The 25533-nt window shown below is 31.6% G+C and overlaps 1 protein-coding gene across 3 annotated transcripts in view; it reads right to left on the minus strand.

Moving 5' to 3' along the window:
* Positions 1 to 22569, minus strand: part of LOC148308225 (uncharacterized) — a 68806-nt gene extending 46237 nt beyond the window's left edge. For all 3 annotated transcript variants that reach the window (XM_088262155.1, XM_088262154.1, XM_088262153.1), the window contains exons 1-6: positions 22267 to 22569; positions 14040 to 14179; positions 9838 to 10017; positions 8346 to 8562; positions 1369 to 1580; positions 98 to 283 (exon numbers count right to left, since the gene is read on the minus strand). In XM_088262155.1, the coding sequence (XP_088118281.1) occupies positions 98 to 283; positions 1369 to 1580; positions 8346 to 8562; positions 9838 to 10017; positions 14040 to 14179; positions 22267 to 22294 (963 nt within the window). In that variant the 5' untranslated portion in view covers positions 22295 to 22569. The remainder of the gene's footprint in view (positions 1 to 97; positions 284 to 1368; positions 1581 to 8345; positions 8563 to 9837; positions 10018 to 14039; positions 14180 to 22266) is intronic.
* Positions 22570 to 25533: the final 2964 nt, after the last annotated feature.

A 25533-nucleotide genomic window follows, 5' to 3' on the forward strand; every position in this document is an offset into this window, starting at 1 on the left:
GTAAAAGTAGAAATGTCTAGAAAATTAATTAAAATTATTATATTTAAACTTTTGTAACTATATTAAATTATTAAAAAAAAAATTGTATTTGATTTACCTCTTTGAGAACGGGAATGAGATGAGATTCAAAGTCGTACTTGAATTTGGGAATAGTAACTTTGACGTTGACATTCTTTAAAACATCCATCTCCTGTTGGATGTTGTAGGATGTCAGCTTCCTCTTCATTTCTTGAAGGCCTTGGATGCTGTTTGGGAGCAATATAACCATGGAAAGGCTTCCACCCTGTGTAAAAAGAAACAAACACATGAGAATAGAAAGTAAAATGAAAATATACAAAACATGTGTTTAACCAATAGCCACTTATGGGATTGAGGCAAGAGCAGATACTTCTAGAACAAAATCTCGACTTCGAACCTCTGAGATGAAGACTCTCCGATCCATAACTGGAAACATATTGCGAGACCGAGTAAGAAAAATACCGACATCCGGAGCATGTGTAAGACGGAGGATATCGTGAGGTGGGGACGATAACGAAGGCGATACAGGAATGATCATGTTAACAGAATGTGAGATAACAGACTTCCACGTACCGCTCTTCAAGGAATCCCTGAAGGACGCAGACCCCCAGGCAGACCTCCAAAAAGGTGGAAAGACAGCTGGGAGTCAACATCCCAAGAGCTACAAGCGGAGGCACAAACAGATCCTTAGGATCTCGAAAAAGAAGAAGAATAAGATATTTTTACCATTTACAGGGATTTGGTTTATTTATGTAGTCTAGTTGGCACGCTTACAGGTCAAATTACCTTAAAACTGAGTGATTGAATAATATAACTAACTAAATAACCATCACACCGCTTCCCCGCAAGGGTAGACAATGAGAATAGAACGCCACACAATTTTTCCAAACAATCTTCGCCTATTACACATTCATGCATCTCCTTATACATACATACCCGCTGATTATTCAGACTCCTGACTTCACAACTTTCAAGTATTTGCAATACTTGATCATACCAAGTTTTCCGCAGTCTTCCTCTGCTTCTATTACAAACCACATTCACCTTATACATTTGATTTATTATTCTTTCTTCACTCATTCGATTCACATGCCCAAACCATCTCAACACATCTTTATCAATTTTATCTATAACGCTTATCTCAACCAAGCATCCTTTCCTTATAACACCATTCAAACATCTACCAAAAAACGTTTTGCTGCATATTCGTCTGAGAGAATGCATTCCGACTGCATTCAATCTACTTTCATCTTTTTTTGCCAACTCTATGGTTCACTTCACTTCAATTATATTTGTTTTTTTGTAAATAATTATTGTATTTGTAAATGACAAGTACAACTGCTCACTTACCTTGAAAGGCATCTTCAATATCTTGGCATCAAGTTCTTCGGAATTAGTGTAGTTGAATTTTTCAATTTGCGTCATGAAGGGAACGTCGACTGAGTGACTTCCGTTGAAGTAGAAGTTCCTGAACTTCGTCTCTTTCGCGACAAAGGGGGTCTCCCAGGCCCCTTTGAAGTAAATGGCCGAGAGCAGGAGCAGTACGACATCTGTCAAGTCATCTGAAAACAAAGAACCGCAATACTGTTTTCAAAAATATGCAAAACAAAATGTTCGATCTATGCAGGCTTTTAGCTTATGTTATTCTTTTTCTGAGGTCATATCAAGAGATGAATTCATCCCTTAAGGCCCAGTATTTGATAAGTCGCTTCATTTACCTGGCGACCACCGGAAAGGTCTCATGTATTTTCACACCCGATTTTTTTAAAGAGTGTATATTGTATTTTTTTATAATTTTTAGAATATTTAAAGAAGAAATATTTTTACGTTTATATTTTTTAATACCCTTACCTTCCAATAACTCTTTTTTTAAATCATATAATTATTTCAAAGAAAAACTTATTTTTTCAATGCAAAAACGATTTTTAAGAAAAAAACCAATTACGTAGATTGGTACCTGGATTTAGAGAAAAATTAGTTACGATTTAACGTATGTATGTTGGGCTTTAATTTTTGAATCGAAATAATTTGGCATACATCCCTCAAGTGTAATAGTGACGTAATAGATATCTAACCAAATTACTTAGCTCTCTCGTGGACCAATTACTGACACAAAACTATGAAAACCTTTATATTATTTATTGATTCGGCATTAACTTTGTGGAATGACATGATTATTTCAATTAAATTAAACACTTGAATAATTCACAGAATTGAGTTTTATTTTTATTTACGACTAGTTTCGAAAACGATAATTGTTTTCATCTTCTGGTATAAATGAAAACTAATTAACAAATTAAAATTAAGTTTTAATTTGTACCAGAAGATGAAAACAATTGTCGTTTTCGAAACTAATCGTAAATAAAAATTAAACTCAACTCAGTGGATTATTCAAGTGTTTAATTTAATTAAAATGAAAACCTTTTTTCTCGTAACGAACAACGATATTTCAAATAATATATTAACGGCTCTAAGTGAATAATCAAAAATTAATATTATTACTATTGCAAATATGCCTCATTAGTGTAGTGGTTAGCGCGCAAGGCTACCATGCTGGAGGTCACGGGTTCAATTCCCAAGGGGGTCAAAATAAATATTAGTGATTTTTCAGTCCAATATTTATTTAATATCATCCTGCACGATTGCAAGAAGTGCAAGATTGATCACCTTTCCTTCGTGTATTTAACGATCAAGATTATACTGCTTCTATACGATGCAGTGCCCTATGCACCATTGGTGCGGATAAGGGTTAGAAAAAGAGACCATGGCATTTCTAATGTCTAGCTTGTATTTTTCGCAACACATTTTACTGTTACGAGTACCTACTTATAATGCCTTTGGTGTAAAGTAGCTCAGGGTAATTTTGTGTGTATACTCTTTCGACTAGGTTTATTTTGTACATAGACCATCCATTTTTAATATAACTACTTTGTATGTTGCACATTCTAACCTGGGCTATTATATATGAAAACTATTATAACACAAAGTAAATTTGTGTGTTCACCTACCGTTTTACCGAGAGTTTTTTTTTGTGTGTAGACCATTTTCACCGGGACTAATCAGTGTTTAGACTAATAATATAATAAGCTAGGTAATTTGGACATGGAGTAATAATGTCATCTATCTCTGGCTTCTATTCGCATCCAACGGTGCATGTCGAATCGACATGGTGTTAAATTGACCGCTAATTATATGAAATCAAAGTGATTAGTTTACAGCTCTGGATGGTGGGTCTAGGTGGGAAATATATTTAAAATGATTTGAATGACAACGGCAATAACTCGACACTGGCTATAACACCCAAGATGGGTGAAAAGCCATCAAAAAGAAGAAGAAAAATAAGAATGACAACGTCATTCATGACAATATGTATGACAAGAGAAGAACTGAGAGCCAAACATGTTTCTGGTATATAGGAAATAAAATGGAGGTTGAATAAAAACAACTAATAGATAAATACAATAGCAGCGATATCTTGGTCACTTAGGTTTGGATAATTTTCAAAAATATTTGTATGTATGAGTCAGATAAATCAAGCCAAAGTTGGTAGCATCTATTGAGATCTATTGGAACTTTGATAAGTATATCTTTTCTTTTAACCAAAAATTTTAGAATATGATTTTACAGTCTTCATTTATCGTTACATTAAAACAACATATAGCTAAATTTATGTGAGATAATATACATATGAACCATGCGAACATATTTTGTAAATCGTTTTGCCCCACATACGTCTGATTAATTGCATTTCGATTGAATTCAGTCTACTTTCATCCTTCTTTTGCCAAAACCATTTTTCATAACCCTGTTTGTGTAGCACACTTGATAATTATTTGTTTTTTTTTTTTTTATTATGTTAATTCAATTTTATAATACTACATATTTAGTTGTAAACAAAATATGTCGCACATAGTATCGCACACACCACTTAATCAACCCGAAATAAAATTATTATTATTACTTTTATAAATATGTATGTATGTATTTAAATATATATTTATATATATATATATATTTATATATATATATATATATATATATATATATATATATATATATATATATATATATATATATATATATATATATATATATATATATATATATATATATATATATATATATATATATATATATATATATATATATATATATATATATATATATATATATATATATATATATATATATATATATATATATATATATATATATATATATATATATATATATATATATATATATATATTTACCTATATTTATATATATATATATATATATATATATATATATATATATATATATATGTATATGTTTATATATATATATATAAAGTAATATTATTAAATATATACATCACGATATGATTAGGTCCAGTCACAGACATTATGCCATAGTTCCGGTCATTGTATCCGTTTGCGGTTTTTACTGCGAAACGTGAATATTGTTATTTTGTTTATGTTACAAAACATACCAAAAACGATCCTATTCATAATACGAATGCATGACGTTTCGTACTACAAAAAACCGTAATGGAATATCCATTGAATTAGGAATGAAGCATTTATTCATTTTAACTAACTAATTTTCATGCTGCGTCATTCTGGAGGTATAGAATTAAAATTCTAGAGAGATAGAAAGCCACACCATTCTATCTTAACAAACATTATTCGCCTCTTCCTTAATGATGCATCTTCTTATACATACCCGCTGATTATTCTAAGTACCTACATCATGCCTGGTTTTCGTCTGCTTTCAACTACATTCACCTTACATATTTGTCTAACCATTATTTCTTCACTCATTTGTTCCACATCTTTTAACCATCTCAACTTTTCATTTTTAATTTGTCGATAATGCTTACCTCAGTTTTGTAATATTCCCTTCTTTCACCACATGAACATCTATCACACATCATTTTGCCTCACCTTCGTTTGATTAATCTCGCTTCGATTGCATTCAGCTTTTTTTTTCTTTTTTCAATCATACTTCTTTTGCTAAATCCATGTTTCTCTTCCATACATTAAGTTTGGTACCAAGATTCCATTGTGCACTCCTAGTTTAGCTTCTGATCTTAGGCTTTTGTTTGTTTCAACTGATTCAATCACGTCATTCCATCTCCATCTCTAGAAAACTTATTTCCCTAATATACAAAATCATCTACCTGTTCCAAAATGTCTAACTGTTTTAATTTTTAGTTTTATTTTTCATGTCATCTGTGATCTATTTTATAAGTCGATAAAGTAATACACTCATGAACAGTTAAATAAATATACGATAAAAAAATTTGAACTGTATCATTTTAAGTTTCATTAATATTATTTGAATAAATATTTTACATTATTTTTTTATCTTGAGTTGTTTATATCAAACAGGAAAAAATGAGAAAAGAAATGTATCCAAGACTCAGTTAATTTTATTTATCAACAGGCAGTGGACACTGGGGTCAATTAAGCAGTATCGGAATGAATATGTCGATATAAAAAATGTAACATTTATTAATTTAAAAAATACATTTGTATTTTAGGATAAACTAGAATTATTATTTAAGACTATGTTAAAACGGCGATTAAAAACACACAATATTGTTTAAAAAATTCTACATATAAATACAATACATATATAAGAGTGTAAAACCTATCTATTTTTTGGGATTTCGTTGATATTAGAGTTTCTAGGCCCACCTACCAAAATTTGAAAACTCATCGTTCATATTTATATATTTTAGAGTGTTAGTCACTGAGAGATTCAGAATAAAACGATTCGAGGATTCAGACCTCACACACTAATAAAGAGTTTCTGCTCAATAAAAAGCTTCTTTTTGTCTCACCAATAGATGTCTCTAGTGAAGTTCTAGTGATTCAAGAACAACGTTTCGAAATTGGTTCATAAATATAGAAATTTCCAAGAATTTGAGTAGTGTGGTTGTCAATAATGGGTACAAGTAGTGAATGTTACACGTGTGTAAAGTGATCACTTAAACTAGTCTATGATGGTCATCAGCCCCGTATATATTGTTCTTCATCTTCGATGAGATGTCAAAAAATAATATGAAAAACAATAATTTTGATTCACCTATGTCCTTGATGTATGTACCTATGTCCTAAATGTATGTAGTCTAATGATATTTTCCTATAGTTTATTACCACGACTCTTATTATCATTCTCACTGCGAGTAATATAGCCGAAAAATTGAATAATTTCCATGTAGCCAACAGATCGTATTTTTTCGGGTTCTCAATTTATTTTTAATTTGATAAGGGGTTTATAAAATCACAAAATTACCGTTACGGCCTTCATCTTTTCTGTTTGTGATATAAATCGTACATATATTGGTCTATTACATAGTTATACACATAATGTGATACAGTGAGTGTACTTGTCTGCGTATTGGTACATTTGTGTGAGTAAATCTCCCATTAGCGATAGTGACCATGTCGCCACCACTTGTTGACCTCTGTGTTATTAGCAGAGCAGTAGGAATTCCCAGATATTAAATTCTGTCATTATTTATTCCGAGGTGTTTATAATATTCCGAATTCATCAAATTTATCAACAAGCGACTAAAATAGATTTTTCGCTTATAAAAAGAAACGTTTGCTTTTAAAAAGAGTATGCTGAGATGTTCCTAGCTCATAATACGAATTTGAATTCAATTTACTTAAAACTTTAAAAAGTAAAAAACACTAAGCTTTTTTACTTACAATTTGTGAGAAATTTACCAAAAAGTTTTTATTTATTCAAAAATTAGTTATATATTGTTGGAATAAATTCTAAACTGGTTATTTTTATGAAGAATTTTTAGAGTAATATAATAAAATATTCGTTCACAAGTGCTCAATTTAACACCCGAAACTTCTTATAAAAACATACTTCATCCCTGAAAAATCTATAATATGTATAAAGAAAATAATGCCGCGAACGAAAATTCTAATATCTGTATATAATACAATGTTTACAAATTTTTTCTGTCTTTGGATAAATCAAAACCGGTTTAATTAATAAAAATTATCAATGCATCGTATCACCTCTAATTACGACTATAATTATAATACTTCTAGCCTCATCCATACAATTAGACTTGGCGAACGTCGTCCCACACAAGTTAGCTTTTTGGTAATATTTTTTTTACGTTTTATACGTCTGCATCAAAAACTTCGAACATCGAACATATATTTTAAGCCTGTTTTTAAATTTTAAAAATGTTTACTATTAACTATGTGATCATTATTGATCTGATCGCGCTATCTATACCCCAAAAATATATATATATTTTTAAATAATAACTCCAAAACACTTCCACTTAACGAGTCCAAAATTTTCCACCTTTGTTAGGGCCAGACTAACTTATGAAAGAAATTTGGTTTAATGGTTCCAGTGAAATAACTTAAAATGCCCAGAAAATGTACTACATCCCAGCAAAAGCGGCATATTTTCAACTAAATATTTACCCGCTATAGGGCAGAATGTGATGTTTTTGCATTTTGAAGAAAAGGTATTGTTTATTTTTATTTCTTATAATACACTAAAAAAAATACAAATGGAGAAAAAACATTCAGGTTTTACCTAAAAAGATCGGTTACACATAGTTAAAAGTTCAATAAGTGGCTTGATATTTATTTTCAATACATTTTATTATATTTTTAAATATAAAAAAACAATCTCCTGAAAAATCTAGTTTTTAATATATGACGTTGTTCATAGGAGTGTGCGATATGCACCAATTTTTTATATATTAACACATTGACTGCCACCAATTTCCGACACCAGGCATTCCAATTGCTGCATTTCTTATCAGCCACCGGAGACTGATACTTAGTACCTTATATTGGCTCATATTGGCCACCGTAGGCTGACACTTTGAACCTTATATTGTCAATATAAGGAACAAAGTGTCAGCCTCCGGTGGCCAATATACATAACTCAATATAGGGTGCAATGTGTCAGCCTCCGGTGGCCGACAAGACGCAATTGAAATACCTTGTGTCACCTACCGGGTGGCTGACATTGGCAGTCAATATGTTAAGATATACATATATCGTAGTCATACAGGAGAAAGTGACCAAGTGCGTTTTTTACAAAAACGTTATCATTGACTATTCGATATCTTATTAGCTTAATATCGCCGTGAAAAAACCCAAAGGATTTTAAACATGGAAGTAAAATTGACTTGTTTAAAAAGGACTAACTGCATTGATGTTTATTTTCTTGCCAAGCAAATGTGACTTAGATGGCCCTCCTGAACATTTTACATTTTGTCAGTTGGTCACTTTCTCCTGTAGGATTTCGATAAAACATTAGTTGATCTATACGATCAGCACACTCACCCTCCTGGAGTAGTTGGTTGATGTTCCCTCGGGTTACCTCCCCGACCCACTGATTGGCGTCGATGACAGTGTCCTTGGGCCGCAAGCTGTCTAGTGGTCTGACTTTGGTGTTGAAGTTATGCTCCAATAGACTCGAGTACTTTGGTCTCACGTGAACTATCTTGTCAGCGTACATCCTGGTTGCCAAATCTAGCGTGTACTCTTCAGACGGTGGACTCTGGAAATATCATAACAATTTACATTTTTACATCTCAACATAGATGAAGAAGAATACTGAATTAATTGATTCGGCAGTCGCTTTGTGATAATATCTATCCATTTTTAATTGATGTATTACATAGTAAATACCACATTTTCTTAAAATCTATTGTGACACGTGTTTCGATGCATTCCGCATCATTTTCAAACACCGTATGTGAAGCTTGAAAATTGTTCCCACTGATAAGAAATAAAAATAAATAATAAATAAATAACTAAAAATAAGAAGCAGCTACTACCCCCTCTTCAACGTCCCAAGGACCCAACTCTAAAATTTAGAATTAGCTTCACACACGGTGTTTGAAAATGACGGAATGCATCGAAACACGTGTCACAGTAGATTTTACGAAAATGTGGTATTTACTAAGTAATACATTGATTAAAAAAGAATACTGAAGTCTGGGTTTTTACAGAGCGGATGACCTATATCTGGTTAGGTGATAACTTTACACACGTGTAACATTCACCACTATAACCTTGATATACAACCGCATAATTCAAATTGTCGAAACTCGTAGGTACACATATCATAAATCTAATGACGGTTTTAATTTGAGTTCACAGGAGCCATCTATGGTCGGTTTGAGACATATTTTATTTAGCAGAGACCATAACCGCATTATTTTTACATACTGGGAAATTCCTGAAAACATAATTTTCAATTTTTATGAAGCTTAAAATTCGACCAATTGCTGGTACTCGAGTCATAACATATCACTCTTTCCTTTCAACAATGTCATATATCGAAAATCGTAAATTTTCAGTTGTACATGTTTTTGGAATGCGCAGAAAATGTACTTTATCCCAGCAAAAGCGGCATATTTTTAACTTAACATTTACCCGCTACAGAGCAGAAAGTGTTGTTTTTGCATTGTGAAGAAAAGGTATTGTTTAATTATTTTTGATTAAATATACTAAATATTTTTCAAATGGAGAAAAAACATTCAGATTTTACCTAAAAAGATCTGTTGCACAGTAAAAAGTTCAATAAGCGGCTTGATATTTATTTTTAATACATTTTATTTTGTTTTAAAACTTTAATAACGATCTCTTGAAAAATCAAGTTTATTGAAATATGACGTTGTTGAAAGGAGTGAGCGATATGTTACGAGTACCAGTTACGCTGTGCCTCCTACTGTACTCTACTACGCTGTACTCTCTCTGCCTGCCCCTTTGAGGAAGCGGCTTGATTGTTATTTAGTTGTTTTTTATTTATCTAAATGATTATACGCACCTTGAGACATTCCCTCATCGCTTTGAACTCCTTCGCAACACGAAGTTCGTCGGAATGGAATCCCATAACTTGTTGCATTTGTCCCTTTGTAGTGCCCGCTGCTCCCAAGTACAGAATCGCCATGGCTATCTTGACGCTGAGCGGTGATACAAGGGTGTTTTCCTTCTGTTGGTTGAATTTCTGCACAAACAAATATTTTATTTATTTTCATATTATTTTTTGACATCTCATCAAAGATGAAGAAGAATATGGAAGTCTGGGCATTTACGGGGCTGACGACCGTTTAGCGGCATTATTGACAACCACACTACTCAAATTCTTGGAAATTCTATATATATGAATCTGTATTCTATATATGTAATTCTATAATTCTATATATGTAAATAAGCTTTTTACTAAGCAGAAACTCTTATATTAGTATGTGAGGTCCGAATCCTGGATTATAATTATAATTTTATTTATTTATTATATTTTATTCGTTCGGAAATTATACAGCTTTACATTAAAAAAAAGCATATGATATAAAATATAAAATATAATATAAAAAAAGCATATAATGTCTGCCTCCGCAGTGTAATGGTCAGCACGCTCGGCTACCGTTCTGGAGGTCCCGGGTTCGATTCCCAAGGGGGGTAAAATAAATGTAAGTGATATTTTCACTGTAATATTTATTCAATATTACCCTAGACTGGTACCTGAAGCGGAAGGCTGATCACCTTTCCTTCATGTGTAAACGATCAAGATAACACTGCGTTTATATGACGCAGTGCCCTGTGCACCATTGGGTGCGGATAAGGGTTTTATTTATATTATTTTTAATATAAAATAGTTACATTACCAATAATAAACATTACATTACATTAACAAAAATAGTTACATCAATAAAAATAAAGCCAATCAAACAATTCCACATTTATGTTATAATAACTATATTAAAACATTAAGATATAAAAAAAATGTGTGTGTGTGTGTGTGTGTGAGTGTGTGTGTGTGTGAGGAAGGGAGCAAAGGGTAAGGGTATGGTATAAAAAATAGTAATATAAAATGGGTTACATCACATTACCCGCAGAGACAAAGCAATTAATGGGTAAGAAATGTGAATGAACACAACATTTTCGGTGTATCCAAATTCTTAAAACATTAAGAGATAAAAATATTGTGGGCGTGTGTGTGTGTATGTGTGTGTGAGGAAGGGAGCAAAGGGTAAGGGTATGGTATAAAAAATAGTAATATAAAATGGGTTACATCACATTACCTGCAGAGACAAAGCAATTAATGGGAAGGAAATGTGAATGAACACAACATTTTCGGTGTATCCAAATTCTTTAAACATTAAGAGATAAAAAAAATTGTGGGCGTGTGTGTGTGTGTGAGGAAGGGAGTAAAAGGGTAAGGGTATGGTATAAAAAATAGTAATATAAAATGGGTTACATCACATTACCCGCAGAGACAAAGCAATTAATGGGAAGGAAATGTGAATGAACACTTCGGTGTATCCAAATGCTTGTTCAGAAATCTGGGTTAGGAAATACAGCGTAGGCGGAATAAAAAAATAATTTAGTTGGCTAGGCCATGCACTTTGCATACCTCCCGAGAGCCATAATATAGCTTACATCTTTTACTAGACATCAGGCTCCCGCCGCCCAGATGCTAAGAAGCTAGCAACCGACAGAAGAACCTGGAGGCACTTTGTGGACTCCATATGCTCCAAATGGGGAGCGAATATGAATTAATAGAAGTAGTGACAGAAACTAAAAACTGAAAACTTGATTATTTCAACTGATAACTTGATTGTAAGGCTGAACAAGGAATAATTGAAAAGATTAGGAGGAGTTCTTTACGGTGGTATGGACATGTGGATCGAATGGATAACGAGAGAACTAAGAAAATATATTTGGCGAATGTGAGAAGGAAAACAGAACGAGGACGACCGAAAAAGACTTGGCACTATCAGATCAATCAGAACCCAAAATCTGGCGGTGTCAAAAGTCTGCGTAATCGGAGGGTATGTATGACTAGATGTATGGATGTGAAGGAGGCGAGGAGTGTATGCCAGGACAGAAGAGTGTGGCGTTCCATCGTTTCTGCCAACCCCTGCGGGGAAACGGCGTGATAGTAGTAGTAGTCGATTCTTTCTTAATTTGGTTGAAAGATTATTGCACGCTTATGCACCAACTTTTTATATCAACCGGTTTCGAGTACATATACCGGTTTTCATCAGAAAAACTACATAAACAGAGTTTAAATATTTTGTGCCGGTGTGAAATATTATTCACTGGATCCTGGCAAAGACACGAGCGTATCGAAACCGTTATACAAAAAAGTCGGTAAGTGGTTATTGCATATACTGACATGACTAGCATAAGTAAGATAGTTGAAAAAACTGACATAGCTCACATATCTTCCATAGCCGACATACAGTATCGAACAGATTAATTGAAACAATTTTTTTTTCGTATTATTAACATCCTCTAAATAAAATGTTTTGGGGTGTTCCTCGTATTATGGACCAGTGACTGAAATGATGAATAGCGAGAAGTATCGCCCAACTCTACTGGAAAAGATACTACCAGTGATACAAAGACGAAGGTCAAAAGGTAATGGAATATTTCAGAAAGATTTTAACTCCCTGCCACAAATGCAAACAAAATTATGAAATTTTTCAGACAAAAAAAATTAACTGTGTTGGACTGGTCAAGAATTTTACCAGACATAAACCTTATTGAAAATCTATCGGCAATCTGTAAGAATCGGCTCTCCATAATTGATTGAACTACGGTGGAAAAACTCATTTTGTCCATTATTCAGGTATGGTTTCGAAACGATAAAATACATTCACGTGCCAAAACCTTACCATATAATAGATTCCAAAAAGTGTAAAAATTTAAATTGAGTCTAAATGAGATCATATAAAATATTAATTTGTGATAAAACTAATAAACAAAAGATTTTACAAAACTTTTTACGAATATACAACAAAAAAATTTTGTTTCAATTAATCTGTTCGATACTGTAGCTGGCATAGATAACATAAGTGACAAAGCTAGGAAAAATCAGCTCCTACCCCCTCATCAACCTTCAACGTCCCAAGGACCCAACTCTAAAATTTAGAATTAGCTTCACATACGGTGTTTGAAAATGATGCGGAATACATAGAAACACGTATCACAGTAGATTTTAATAAATAGTGGTATTTACTTAGTAAAACGTTAGTTAAAAATAGCTGAAATATCGCTCACTCCTTTCAAGAATGTCATAAATAGAAAATCATCGATTTTCAGTTTTGTATGTTTTTGGAATGTCCAGAAAGTGTACTATATCCCAGAAAAAGAGGCATATTTTCAATTTAATATTTACCCGCTACAGGGCAGAAAGTGTTATATTTGCATTTTGGAGAAAAGGTATTATTTAATTATTTTTTTAAATAAACTAAATATTTTTCAAATGGAGAAAAAACCTTCAGGTTTTACCTAAAAAGATCTGTTGCATAGCAAAAAGTTCAATATGTGGCTTGATACTTATTTTGAATACATTGTGTTTTTATACTTTAAAAACGTTCTCCTGAAAAATCAAGTTTTTTTTATTTATGACGTTCTTGAAAGGAGTGAGCGATATGTGAGCTATCAGATGTATGTTATATATCTGATAGCTCACATTCGAGTATCTTACATAGACGACATAGCTGGCATAGCTGGCACAGCGAAAATATCTAATATAAGCCGATATAGCGCACATATCGCTCATTCCTTTCAACAACGTCATGTATCTAAAACTTTTTCAGGAGGTCGTTTTTAAAGTTTAAAAATATAATAAAATGTATTAAAAATAAACATCAAGCCATTTATTAAACTTTTTACTGTGCAACAGATCTTTTTAGGTAAAATCTGAAGGTTTTTTCTCCAATTGAAAAATAATTAGTCTATTTAAAAAAATAATTAAACAATACCTTTTCTTCAAAATGCAAAAACAACACTTTCTGCCCTGTAGCGGGTAAATATTAAGTTTAAAATATGCCGCTTTTGCTGGGATACAGTACATTTTCTGGGCATTTTGAAAATATGTAACACTGAAAAATTACGATTTTTGATATATGACGTTGTTGAAAGGAGAGAGCGATTTCTAACATAGCCAGCATAGCTTACACAGTGACATAACTGACATAGCGACAAAACTAATGAATTGTTAAAATAACAACCACTTACCCCGATAAGTTTCCAATCGAAGTCATCGTGAGAATCTTTTTCAGCATTCGAAGAGCATTTGAAGAATTGGTCCAATTCAGGATTAACTGTGGTGTATTTATTGCTTTGACTGACAGTAAAATCGACGGATAAATAAATCACTGAAAAAACATAAAAATTTATTAATTTACGTTTATAATATCCACATGTACGAGATATGATCCATGGAAAGATCCATTTTGGTTTTAACATGAGGTATAAAGTAAGAAATGAAGAAATTAGGAACAGAACAAAAATAAAGGATATCATGGATCGCGAGGCAAGACTCAAATGGCAATCGGCGGGACTTATTGCAGGACAAGATGGACCCCAAAAAATTTCAGATGGAGACCTTGGGAGAATAAAAGAGGCGTCGGAAGACCCCAAAAAGATGGTCCGACGATATAGCTGCTGTAAGGGGTAGAAACTGGCTGCAAACAGCAACTAACAAGGAAATGGAAGTATACGGAAGAGGTCTATATACAGCAGTAGAGAACAAAAGGCTAGGGAAGAAGAAAATATGTACGTGATTATTGAAGGCATTGTTTCATTGAAACAGTCGGTAAATGGGAAAGTAAACATATCGCATAATTTGTATATAAACACTTTGGAAAACATATATTATCCTTGGGTAGCTAGATTCAAAATGAAACACATTTCGCTCACTCCTTCAACCACGTCATAAATCAAAATTCGTCAATTTTCAGTTTTGCATGTTTTCAGGATGCCCAGAAAGTGAACTATATCCCAGCAAAAGCGCCATATTTTTAACTTAATATTTACCCACTACAGGGCAGAAAGTGTTTTTCATTTTGAAGAAAAGGCATTGGTTAATTCTTTTCTTAAATATACTAAATATTTTTCAAATGGAGAAAAAACATTCAGGTTTTACCTTAAAAGATCTGTTGCACAGTAAAATGTTCAATTAGTGGCTTGATATTTATTTTTAATACATGGTATTATATTTTTAAACATTAAAAACGTTCTCCTGAAAAATCAAGTATTTTGATTTATGAGGTTCTTGAAAGGAGTGAACGATATGTGAAATAATTTGGTTGGGATCTTGCATCTTAATAAAGGATTTCTGCTAAGTAAAAGCTTTCTCAAACCAACCATAGATGGCTTACTAGCTTTCCAAGATTAAAATGAAAAAAAACGCTTTATAAGATTACTTAAAATAATAAAATAAATGTTTTGAATATTGAAAGCATTTACTTTGTGGATCATATTGATATATTAATTTGAGAAATAAAAAGACTTTGTTTTTTGATCCACTCACATTTTTACTAACAACCGACTAGTTTCAGCAACAACCTGTTGCCCTCTTCAGGGTTTAATTTATATAATATTATATATATATATATATATATATATATATATATATATATATATATATATATATATATATATATATATATATATATATATATATATATATATATATATATATATATATATATATATGTATATATATGTGTATATATATATATATATATATATATATATATATATATATATATATATATATATATATATATATATATATATATATATATATATATATATATATATATATATATATAATAAAAGCAGTGATTATCTTTCAACGTAAATTGGCAAGATTTTTCCAAATCCATTTTGAATTTACTTTTTCAATTCCGTGGTATATATTATTATGTATATCGTGGTGAAACGTCACGCAGTACCTAATACCAGGCATCTCTGTACTTGACCGCTGGCAGTGGACTATACTAGCGGCTCAAAACCGGTTATCAGTCCCGCACAAAGTGGACGCGACGACTCTACGGAGAGATAATAACTTTATCGCGAATATTGCAAAACAAAACTAAAAACAACTTCGTACCAACAAACACGTTCTCCTACCGAGAAACCATTAGCATTCGATACCGCGGGATAATTCCAAATAATCTTTGACCATATTTATTATTTATTATATCAGACACTGGATTATTCGCCCTACGGATGAGATGTCAATATTAGAGGTATCTCAATTAGATATAAAACATCCATCGTTCTTCTTATATGGAAGTCTAAATATTTCATAAATTTCTCAACTGATGGCACAACAATCAGCTATGCTTCCAAACGCATCGAAAATCATACCCACATGTGGAAGGCTCTGGGATTTTTTGAAAAATAATGTGAGTATATGTCCGCCTCCGTAGTGTAATGGTCAGCACGCTCGGCTACCGTTCTGGAGGTCCCGGGTTCGATTCCCAGGGGGGTCAAATAAATATAAGTGATTTTTTCACTCTAATATTTATTCCATATTACCCTGGACTGGTACCTGAAGTTGAGGGCTGATCACCTTTCCTTCGTGTGTTAACGATCAAGATGACACTGCGTATGTATGATGCAGTGCCCTATGCACCATTTGGATGCGGATAAGGGTTTGAATGAATATGTACAGGATGCCGAAAAATTAATCACCCTATAGAAAGATGTTATATTTTATGCAAATGGCGTCGCACGTCAATTAAATTGTATTTGCAAATGAGATAGCTTCAATATACAAACAAATTTACGAAACAGACACAAATATGTATTAACATTGACGGCAGCCACTTGACGGAAATCATCTTTTCCACTTAACAGAAAAATGATAAAATCAAGATATCGATCACTCAAAAATTTTTAAATAAAAAAAGTACTAAAAAAACAAAATTGATTTTTTTATATACTTCAGCTGTCTAGTTTACAATTTCTAAATATGATTTATGTGCAATGCCATTTTCAAATATTATATCTTCCGATAAGGTGATTAATTTTGCGCCACCTTGTACGTCTCTTCACAAGTTCTGGTTAGTGTGGTGATCATTAAAAAATCTATTTTAAACCACAAAAACAAATTAATATTATCTCGTTAGGTCATAATTGCTATCTAGGAACTATTATAATTAATAATCATTGTGTTTCTTTGGCTATAAATATTGTTTAATATATGGGTATATTATTGTTAAAACAATAGATTCTTAGAAAACAATGTTCGATAACAACCGACTAGTTTTTCAGCATAACCTTCAAATCATTGGAGAATATATATATTTGCCATGTATCTCTGATAGGCAAATAGATATAGTATTTACACAATTCGTAATCAGTTAGTATAAGTATTGATTTTACAATCAGAAAATCGATTATGCACAATACGTATTTACTGGAGCGTTCAATAAATAACTATTTAAGTGTTTAGACTTTTTCTTATGTATATGCTAAAATTTCTGACGATTTTTTCTGCAAAAATGTGACGTGTGTTTTTTGACAGAAGAATGTATCAAGCTCATGTGAAAATCGTACTCGAAGTTTTCACTATCATTGGTAAACATTCTAATTTCATCGTCACTATCACTATTTTGAGCAGAACAAACATTTTCGTGCGATATTTGACAATCGCTTTCAGCTTCACTATTGAACGAATCCATCGTTGTTAAAGCAAAAACAAAAAGTTGTACATATTTTACCAAAAACTAGTTAATTTTTTTAAATTTATTTTTACGAATCCGAGCTTTTGAAACGTGCAAGCTGTGACACAACATCATGGCTTGATTGCTAAAATAAACTGGCGTCATCGTCTATATGTCGATGGCCGCGCTTTATGCAAAGTATACCAGAGTCGATATATCGATTATTCGTAGTTTAACAGTTAATCGATTTAATCTCCAGGCAAATAAAAAACATCTAGTTGTTCGCAGTATCAGGTCAACTTCACAGCCTTCCTCTTTATGACAAGAGTTGATTCAAGTTATTAGAACCCAAATAGGAGAGTGGCAATCTAAACTCTAGGAGGCATATGTTATGGTGCCTACTCACACAGAAGCAGAACGCCTTTTATGTGTTTTCATTGTCAAACCTCGTTAAAGGACTTTCGCAGAGATGCTACTATTTCAGCAAAAGTCTATTATATTATATTAAAGCTGTCTCCTATGATAAATTTGACTAGACAAAGTCGTAAAAATTCCTAATAATTCCAAAAAACTGTCACTACATCTTCATAACAAAATATCTATACCAGACTAAAATGTTATATAATATCACAAGATGCCCCGGATCGAAGTTGTGTATATCTACGTTTTGTTGATAGCCTTTACTTAAAATATGTAAACATTCTCTGACCCATTTTTTATCAGCATTTGAAATGACAAGTTTCTCGTGAATATTATTAAAAATTAGGTGAGTTGAGATGGTATGGACATGTGGAAAAAATGAGTGAGGAATGAACGGTAAAATAAATGTATGAGACGATGTGGTTGGAAATAGGAGCAGATGAAAACATTCAATGATCTGAAAAGGTTGACCATTCTATATTTCTTTTATTGGATTTATTTCGTTCATGGTGATTAAACATTTTTATTATATTCATCAACTGGTAGGACTATACGAGTACATACGTCTAGAACAATAGGTGACTGAAACTTATTGTGAATACTAGCTACGTTTAGTAATCGTGTAAATCGTATTGTTCTCAAACTATGTATTGTATTATATACATCAGGAAATATCATAAAAACTAATTATCCAGACGTGTTTACCAGTTACCACTCAAATAACAAAGATAAAATTTAAATTTACCTAATATCCTAATCAACGCATTTACCGAATCCATTCAACCAGAAACTGAAATTGTGCGATCGTGACTATCTTTCAATTATCGTACATATTCAATATTCATCATATGGCAAATTGTGTATATAGTACTTTAAAATGTGTTTATACTACTACCATCTATAATAAAAATTTAAATGTTCGTTTTTATATAACAAAATCTAAAACCTCCCAAAGCTATTGCTTTAAAATTTTAACAAAACTTTGCATTCAAATACACGCGTGTTTTAATATACCACTGTAACAGGTAAAAACATATGTAACCTTTTTTTACCACAATGGTAGCGCCATCTGTTAAAAGTTAAAACAACACAAATATTGCTTACGACGGACAACGTGCTTCTTGACAACTCCTGTTGCGTACCAGTTTCAATGTATTCAGTTGTATTATTGTTTAATGGATTTTTAATATATTCATTACTTCACAGGCATTATTTTACATACATTTAAATATTTTATGTTTATTTTTTTATTTTATTTAAACAAACTGAGCCTTAGCAAGGCGTAGTCGGTTACAGCTAGCACTAAATAAATAGTTTATATTATATTCATGTAAATATGTAATAAAACGACAAGTACATAGATTTTTTTATTTATTTATTTGACCAATGACAGAGATTCGTCGTTACCGGCATCATCAGTCTGCTGTCGGTAAAGACGAAATCCGGTCACTGGTCAAATAAAATAAAAAAATAAAAAACAAAAAAAAAGTTTTATTACATAAAATGCAACCAAGAAATGTCAGTACAAAACTTTTATGTAAATATGTGTTATATTTCATGTCCAATATATTTTATATCCAATATAAAAACTTAAATTGTGTTTGTCACAGCTATGAAAAATTCTTATTAGAATGAAACAGACATTAACAAATTAAATATTTATTTAAATAAAACCCTAATCCGCACCCCAATGATGCATAGGGCACTGTGTCATATAGACGCAGTGTTATCTTGATCGTTTACACATGAAGGAAAGGTGATCAGGCCTCCGCTTCAGGTACCAGTCCATTGTAGTATTGAATAAATATTACAGTGAATAAATCTATATTTATTTAGCTTTTTTTATTTTTATTTTATTTTATTTGGGTTAGCAACAGCTACATATGTAAAACAAAACATTAAAAGATGTACATTAAACTAGCCAATTATAGTTAACCACAGAAACATAAAGATTAGTACAAAATATTTAGTGTAGATCTAGCAAATAAACACGTATTTATGAGAGAAAATGTGTGTGTGTGATGTTGATTCCAGTAGAAACATACATACAATGCAGAGAAGCATAGTTTTTAAAGATCCTGACAGGACAATATTCTCACCATTCGACTTTTCAACACAGATTTTCAAATTATTAATTAATATAATATATTCCGCTAAAATTGAACGATGCTGATCCCAAGTTCATGAAAGTACGTGTAAGATGCTGCAAAAGTTCAGGTTTGTAACTGGATTATCCGGTTCGCCAATTAACCGAGGGTTTTTTCATCGAACACGGGCTGAATCGAAGATGAAACTTCCTCATATGCCAATAAGTAATAATCAAAGAGTAAGGAAACTAAAATATGCCAGATATATAAATACTAACTGCCAATAAGAGAAAATAATGTCTATTTTGTGTATAAAGATATTTGGAAAATATAAAAATTACATTTTGACATCTCAACGAAGATGAAGGAGAATATCGAAGTCTGGGACAGGGCTTACAACCTGCCATAAGCTGGTTTAAGTAATCACTTTATACACGTGTAAAATTTACCAATCTACATATGATTAACAACCACACTGCTTATTTTTTTAGAACATATATATGTATATATATATATATATATATATATATATATATATATATATATATATATATATATATATATATATATATATATATATATATATATATATATAATGATGAATTTTATACAACGCAAAACTAGCCACTCTGGTTAGTGGTGGTCGAAATCAAAATCGATCGAAAATCTAGCAAAGGAAAATAAATATTAATAGATAACAACATTTTGAGTGTGCCCAAATACTTGTTCACAGATCTGGATTGTCTCCAATTATAGGAGTTATTTTTTATATTATTTGTAGACAAAAAAATAATATGAAAAATAACTCCTATAATTGGAGAAGTATTTGGACACACTCAAAATGTTGTAAATAAATTATCTGTTCAAATTATAAGCTTAAATAATACAAATAAAAATTATATTTTCTGGCGTTTCTCATGTCTGTGATTATAATCAAGGATTCGGACCTCGCATACTAATAAAAGAGTTTCTGCTTAGTAAAAAGGTTCTTTTCATCTCACTAATAGACTAGTCTCTAGTGAAGTTCTAGTGATTCAAAAACATTGTTTCGAAATTGGTTCATACATATAGAACTTCCAAGAATTTGAGTAGTGTGGTTGTCAACAATGGGTAGAATTGGTGAATGTTACACGTGTGTAAAGTGATCACTTAAACCACCCTATGACGGTCGTCAGCCCCATAAATACCCAGACTTCCATATTCTTCTTCTTTTTTGATGAGATGTCAAAAAATAATATAAGTAAATAGATGACCATAATATTATCAAAACAGTATTTAGTGTAAAGACGTATTATTTTACGACATATGTCTGTCATTACTTAACTTTATGGTAGATTCGTGACTGCTAACAGGCCATAAACAATATTCTAGAGGTAGTTAAATTCAACAGTTTTTTATTGTCTTCGAAAGTTGCTTCTGCTTTGGAATTTTTAGGGAATATGACGGTTATTACTAGTGTGAATCGGCCTTATCTTTTTTAAGAACTCATCGTTACAAGGTATACGATTTAGTGAATTCGCACACATACCTTCTCGAATTCAAAATAATGTTAATAACACGATATTCAATAAATTAATCAATTTCAAAAAAATGGTCTATCATGTAATTAAAAGTGTGAATTACTCGAACCGCTGAAAAAAAACTTTGGGATGTTTCGTGCTAAATTTTAAAAGAACCACAGTAAATAATGGGCCTAGATAGAAATAAATGGACACAGTGTCAAAATGCTATATTCTACAAATTTTTTAAAACCTTTTCGTACATTTTATTTATGCCCTGTACGTACTGTAGAATTATTGCATTTAAATAAATATAATAAAATAACAACTTTATAGTTTTCACCACATAATTTTTATTTGACCAGCGACCGGGTTTCGTCGTACCAGTTTATGATGTCGGTTACAACGACACCCGGTCGCTGGTCAAATAAAAATTATGTGGAAATAATTATGTGGTTATTTTATCATATAAAATGCAGTTCCACTAAGAAATGTCAGTTTAAAACTTTTTAAAATAATTAAATAAAGCGTTTTTCAATTAATACTTATCATCACTTTTTTTCCTATTTTTCAATTCAACAAGTTTTTTTAGCTCATCACATGACGGTATTCTTTTTAAGCCTTTTTGATCTACCAAGGACAACAATGATTTAAAAATGATATGCATATATGTATGAGAAAACCTGACATCATGTTTTTAACATTTTATGTTCCTTAATATCTTGTATATTTTTAAACACACATATACATTTAAAAACAAGAACTATCGGGCACTTACCGAAAAAACACAGAAGAAACGACTTCATTTTAAATCACTTTTAAAACTTTTAATTATTCAGTTTTTAAATTATAAATAACAAGTACAATACAACGTAAAAACTTTTAAAGCATAGCGCGCCCTTTGTAACCCGACCGCAGTACATACAATCTGTAACGTTATTATCAGAACAAATTGTACTCCTTCAAAACTAGTACTTGTTATTTTTACTGTTGATAAATATTGCTACTGGATTTGAAATTATCAAGCCCACGCAAATGAGCGAATTCGGCATCCACCGCTACGGATGCGAGGTGCTAGACTGTTTCAATTCGTATGGTAATCATTGGCATTGGCGATTCCCGTCGGTCATCCTCGCTAGAACTTGTTTTGTCAACACCGAATCTGAACGCGATGCACATACTCCGTACTGCCATGCTAAAGGAAAAAGGGGTATCTACGTTCTGAGTTTATGAATTCGAGATTTAATTTTTTTTACATATTTTATTTTTAAAAGAGAAATATTTGTGTTTTTATTATTTAAAAAAATACTTCAATATCATAATATTTCTGTGAGCCTAAGCCGCTCATTATTAGAAATAGGTATCAAATTGTGGTAGAGTGGATTCGAACCGAGAGACTCTGATTGAAGAGTCCGCGACACTAACCACGCGACCACAACCCGACACTCGACATCTCAACATAGATGAAGAAGAATATAGATGTCCCGGTATTTACGGGTCTTACGACCGTCATGGGCTGGTTTGAGTGATCACTTTACACACGTGTAACATTCGCCAATTCTACCCATGATTGACAACCACACTACTCAAATTCTGGGAAGCTCTAATATTGTTCAAATTCGAAATATAGTTCTTCAATTCACTAGAGACATACGAGTATATGGTGAAATGAAAGAAGCCATTACCCCAGACTTCCATAAGCCCAGAAGCCCAGACTTCCATATTCTTCTTCATCTTTTCTCATCGTTGAGATGTCAAAAATAATATAAAAAATAACTCCTAATTGGAGATAATCCAGATTTGTGAACAAGTATTTGGACATACTCAAAGTGTTGTAAATTCGAGATATTATTTAAAATTTTATATTTTTATTAATTCCAAGCTCAGCGATGTTATTAGTTTTGTTATGAAAGGTCATAAATCTCAAAAAGTTGCCGACAGGCGCCGTGGCGTAGTTGGGTAGACGCTCTACTGTAAAACTGGCGTCGCGGGTCCGATTCCCGCTAATTGCAAAATTAATTTAAGAATGATTTATTTTCAACAAGTCTGGGTACTTTTGATGTATTTTTCATATTAACCTTCCCTATCCTTACTTTTCTACCTGCAGCCATGCATCTAAAATATAGGCTTTGGGGGTTATTCCTTTTTTAAATGCATTTTTATGAAATATTTTTAACACTCCAATAGTCGAAGCTTTGTAACTCTACATTTGTGATAGCGTTGTGTCCTTTTTATAAATAATATTATTATTAGTGACGCCATTATGTATATTGTAACAACGTCATTATGTGAAAATCATTTTACACATTGTCATTATATTAATGGAATGAAATATCTGGTATAAGTAATTAAGAATGTTGTTCTGAAAAGGACGTTTGTAGGATTAAAATGTAATTTAGTATGGAATGCTGTCCAATCAAGAAAGAGTTTCGCTTTCGAGGGAATAAATATGCAGCAAAATATAATAATTTATACATACATATACGAAAATGAAAATTATAATGTTACGAAAAAGTAGCATCTTGTATGTTCCGGCACGGGAGCTGTTCCCCGACCGACTTCCTCTTAGATTCAGTCACTATAATTTGAATCTCTTTTCACTCATCTTATTTGCCTTAATCTGTAATTTTCTTTATGGATATCGACACTTAATTTTTAAACAACGTATTGAAAAAAAACAGAGATCCAAATTAATAAAAGGATGAAATTATATTAAATTGTTAGTTACCCCTTTTGTGCTTAGTACCAAATTTTAATTATTCCATAAAAAATTATAAGCCACTTTTTAAAATAAAAATTAAACTGGTAAACCACATTAAAACAATGACTCAAATAATGTATTGTGAAAATTATTAACAAAACCACACAAAAAAATCCTAGGGAATTGTAAACTTGACATAAAATGACAAACAATCGCATCCTGTTTAACGAGAAATTAATGGAAGCATGTCAGTATTTAAAAAAAAAGAATAAATAAATAAATAAATAAAGTTTAAAAAAAACTATGACCAATTTAATATTTTTTTTCGTTACACTCATATTGTAAAAATATTTTTTTTTTTTAAATAAAAATTTTATATTAATATACATATTTCTATAAATATTTTTTAATATACATATTTCTATCGAGATAAGATTCTTGTTGGAATCCAATGTGTTTTAAATTTGGATTACACTCGTACAATTATCACCTGTTTTATAACAGGTTCTTATGGTACGCTTATGCGTACCTGTTAAACATATAATAGTATTTTTTTTAATATATTACTTTTATCAATTTGGATGTTGGTCTTTCGGTCTGACGCTGTATAACAACCGACCGGGCTTCTCCAAAATTTCAAATAGTTTCCGTCAGTAATTTGCACTAAAGTCTGTAACTTTTTGCATACATAGAAAAACTGTGCTTGACGTTTACTTGAAATTGTTAAAACTCACAATATTCTAAAGGTTAGAAAAGGTTATCAGAGAAAAGTTCATCGATGATATTATTCCGTCATTCATATAGTAATCCAAAGTTATTATTATTATAAAAATTTCTTCAAAGGACTCGTACATATTGGCTGTGTCAAACTTACTCTAGCTAGTACGAGTACGGGTATGCAATCTCTAGTCATTGCCGATATTTTCCTTTTTCCCTATATACTGTTCCTCTCTCATTTCCATAGCAGTTGTGTCCTTTAACTTAACCTCCTTGACTTACGTTCATCTGTATCCCAACTAATAGATTCCACTCCTTTATCTAAAAAAAAAAGAGCCCGAGAGTGATCACCTCACTTTCGTGTAATTAACGATCAACTTTATACTTATACCACGTTGATCCTATGTTCTGTGTACTCTGAGTGCGGTTAGGGGTTAAAAAAATAGCATCCTTTTTATTTTTTATAAACCTTTACTCAAAACTATGACCATGTTTATTTTTGCTCAAATGATAAGAGGATAGTTTAGAGTTTGGGGAAATACAATAGTTTTATTTTCCTTCCCGGATTTAAAAACCACAATATCAAACGTCACATTTTTATGTTTTTTTTTATCCCTAACTAATGGC

The sequence above is a fragment of the Brachycentrus maculatus genome, unplaced genomic scaffold (genome assembly GCF_059751285.1).
Source record: "Brachycentrus maculatus isolate JH-2025_06_01 unplaced genomic scaffold, ASM5975128v1 h1tg000173l, whole genome shotgun sequence".
In the NCBI taxonomy this organism is placed as follows: domain Eukaryota; kingdom Metazoa; phylum Arthropoda; class Insecta; order Trichoptera; family Brachycentridae; genus Brachycentrus; species Brachycentrus maculatus.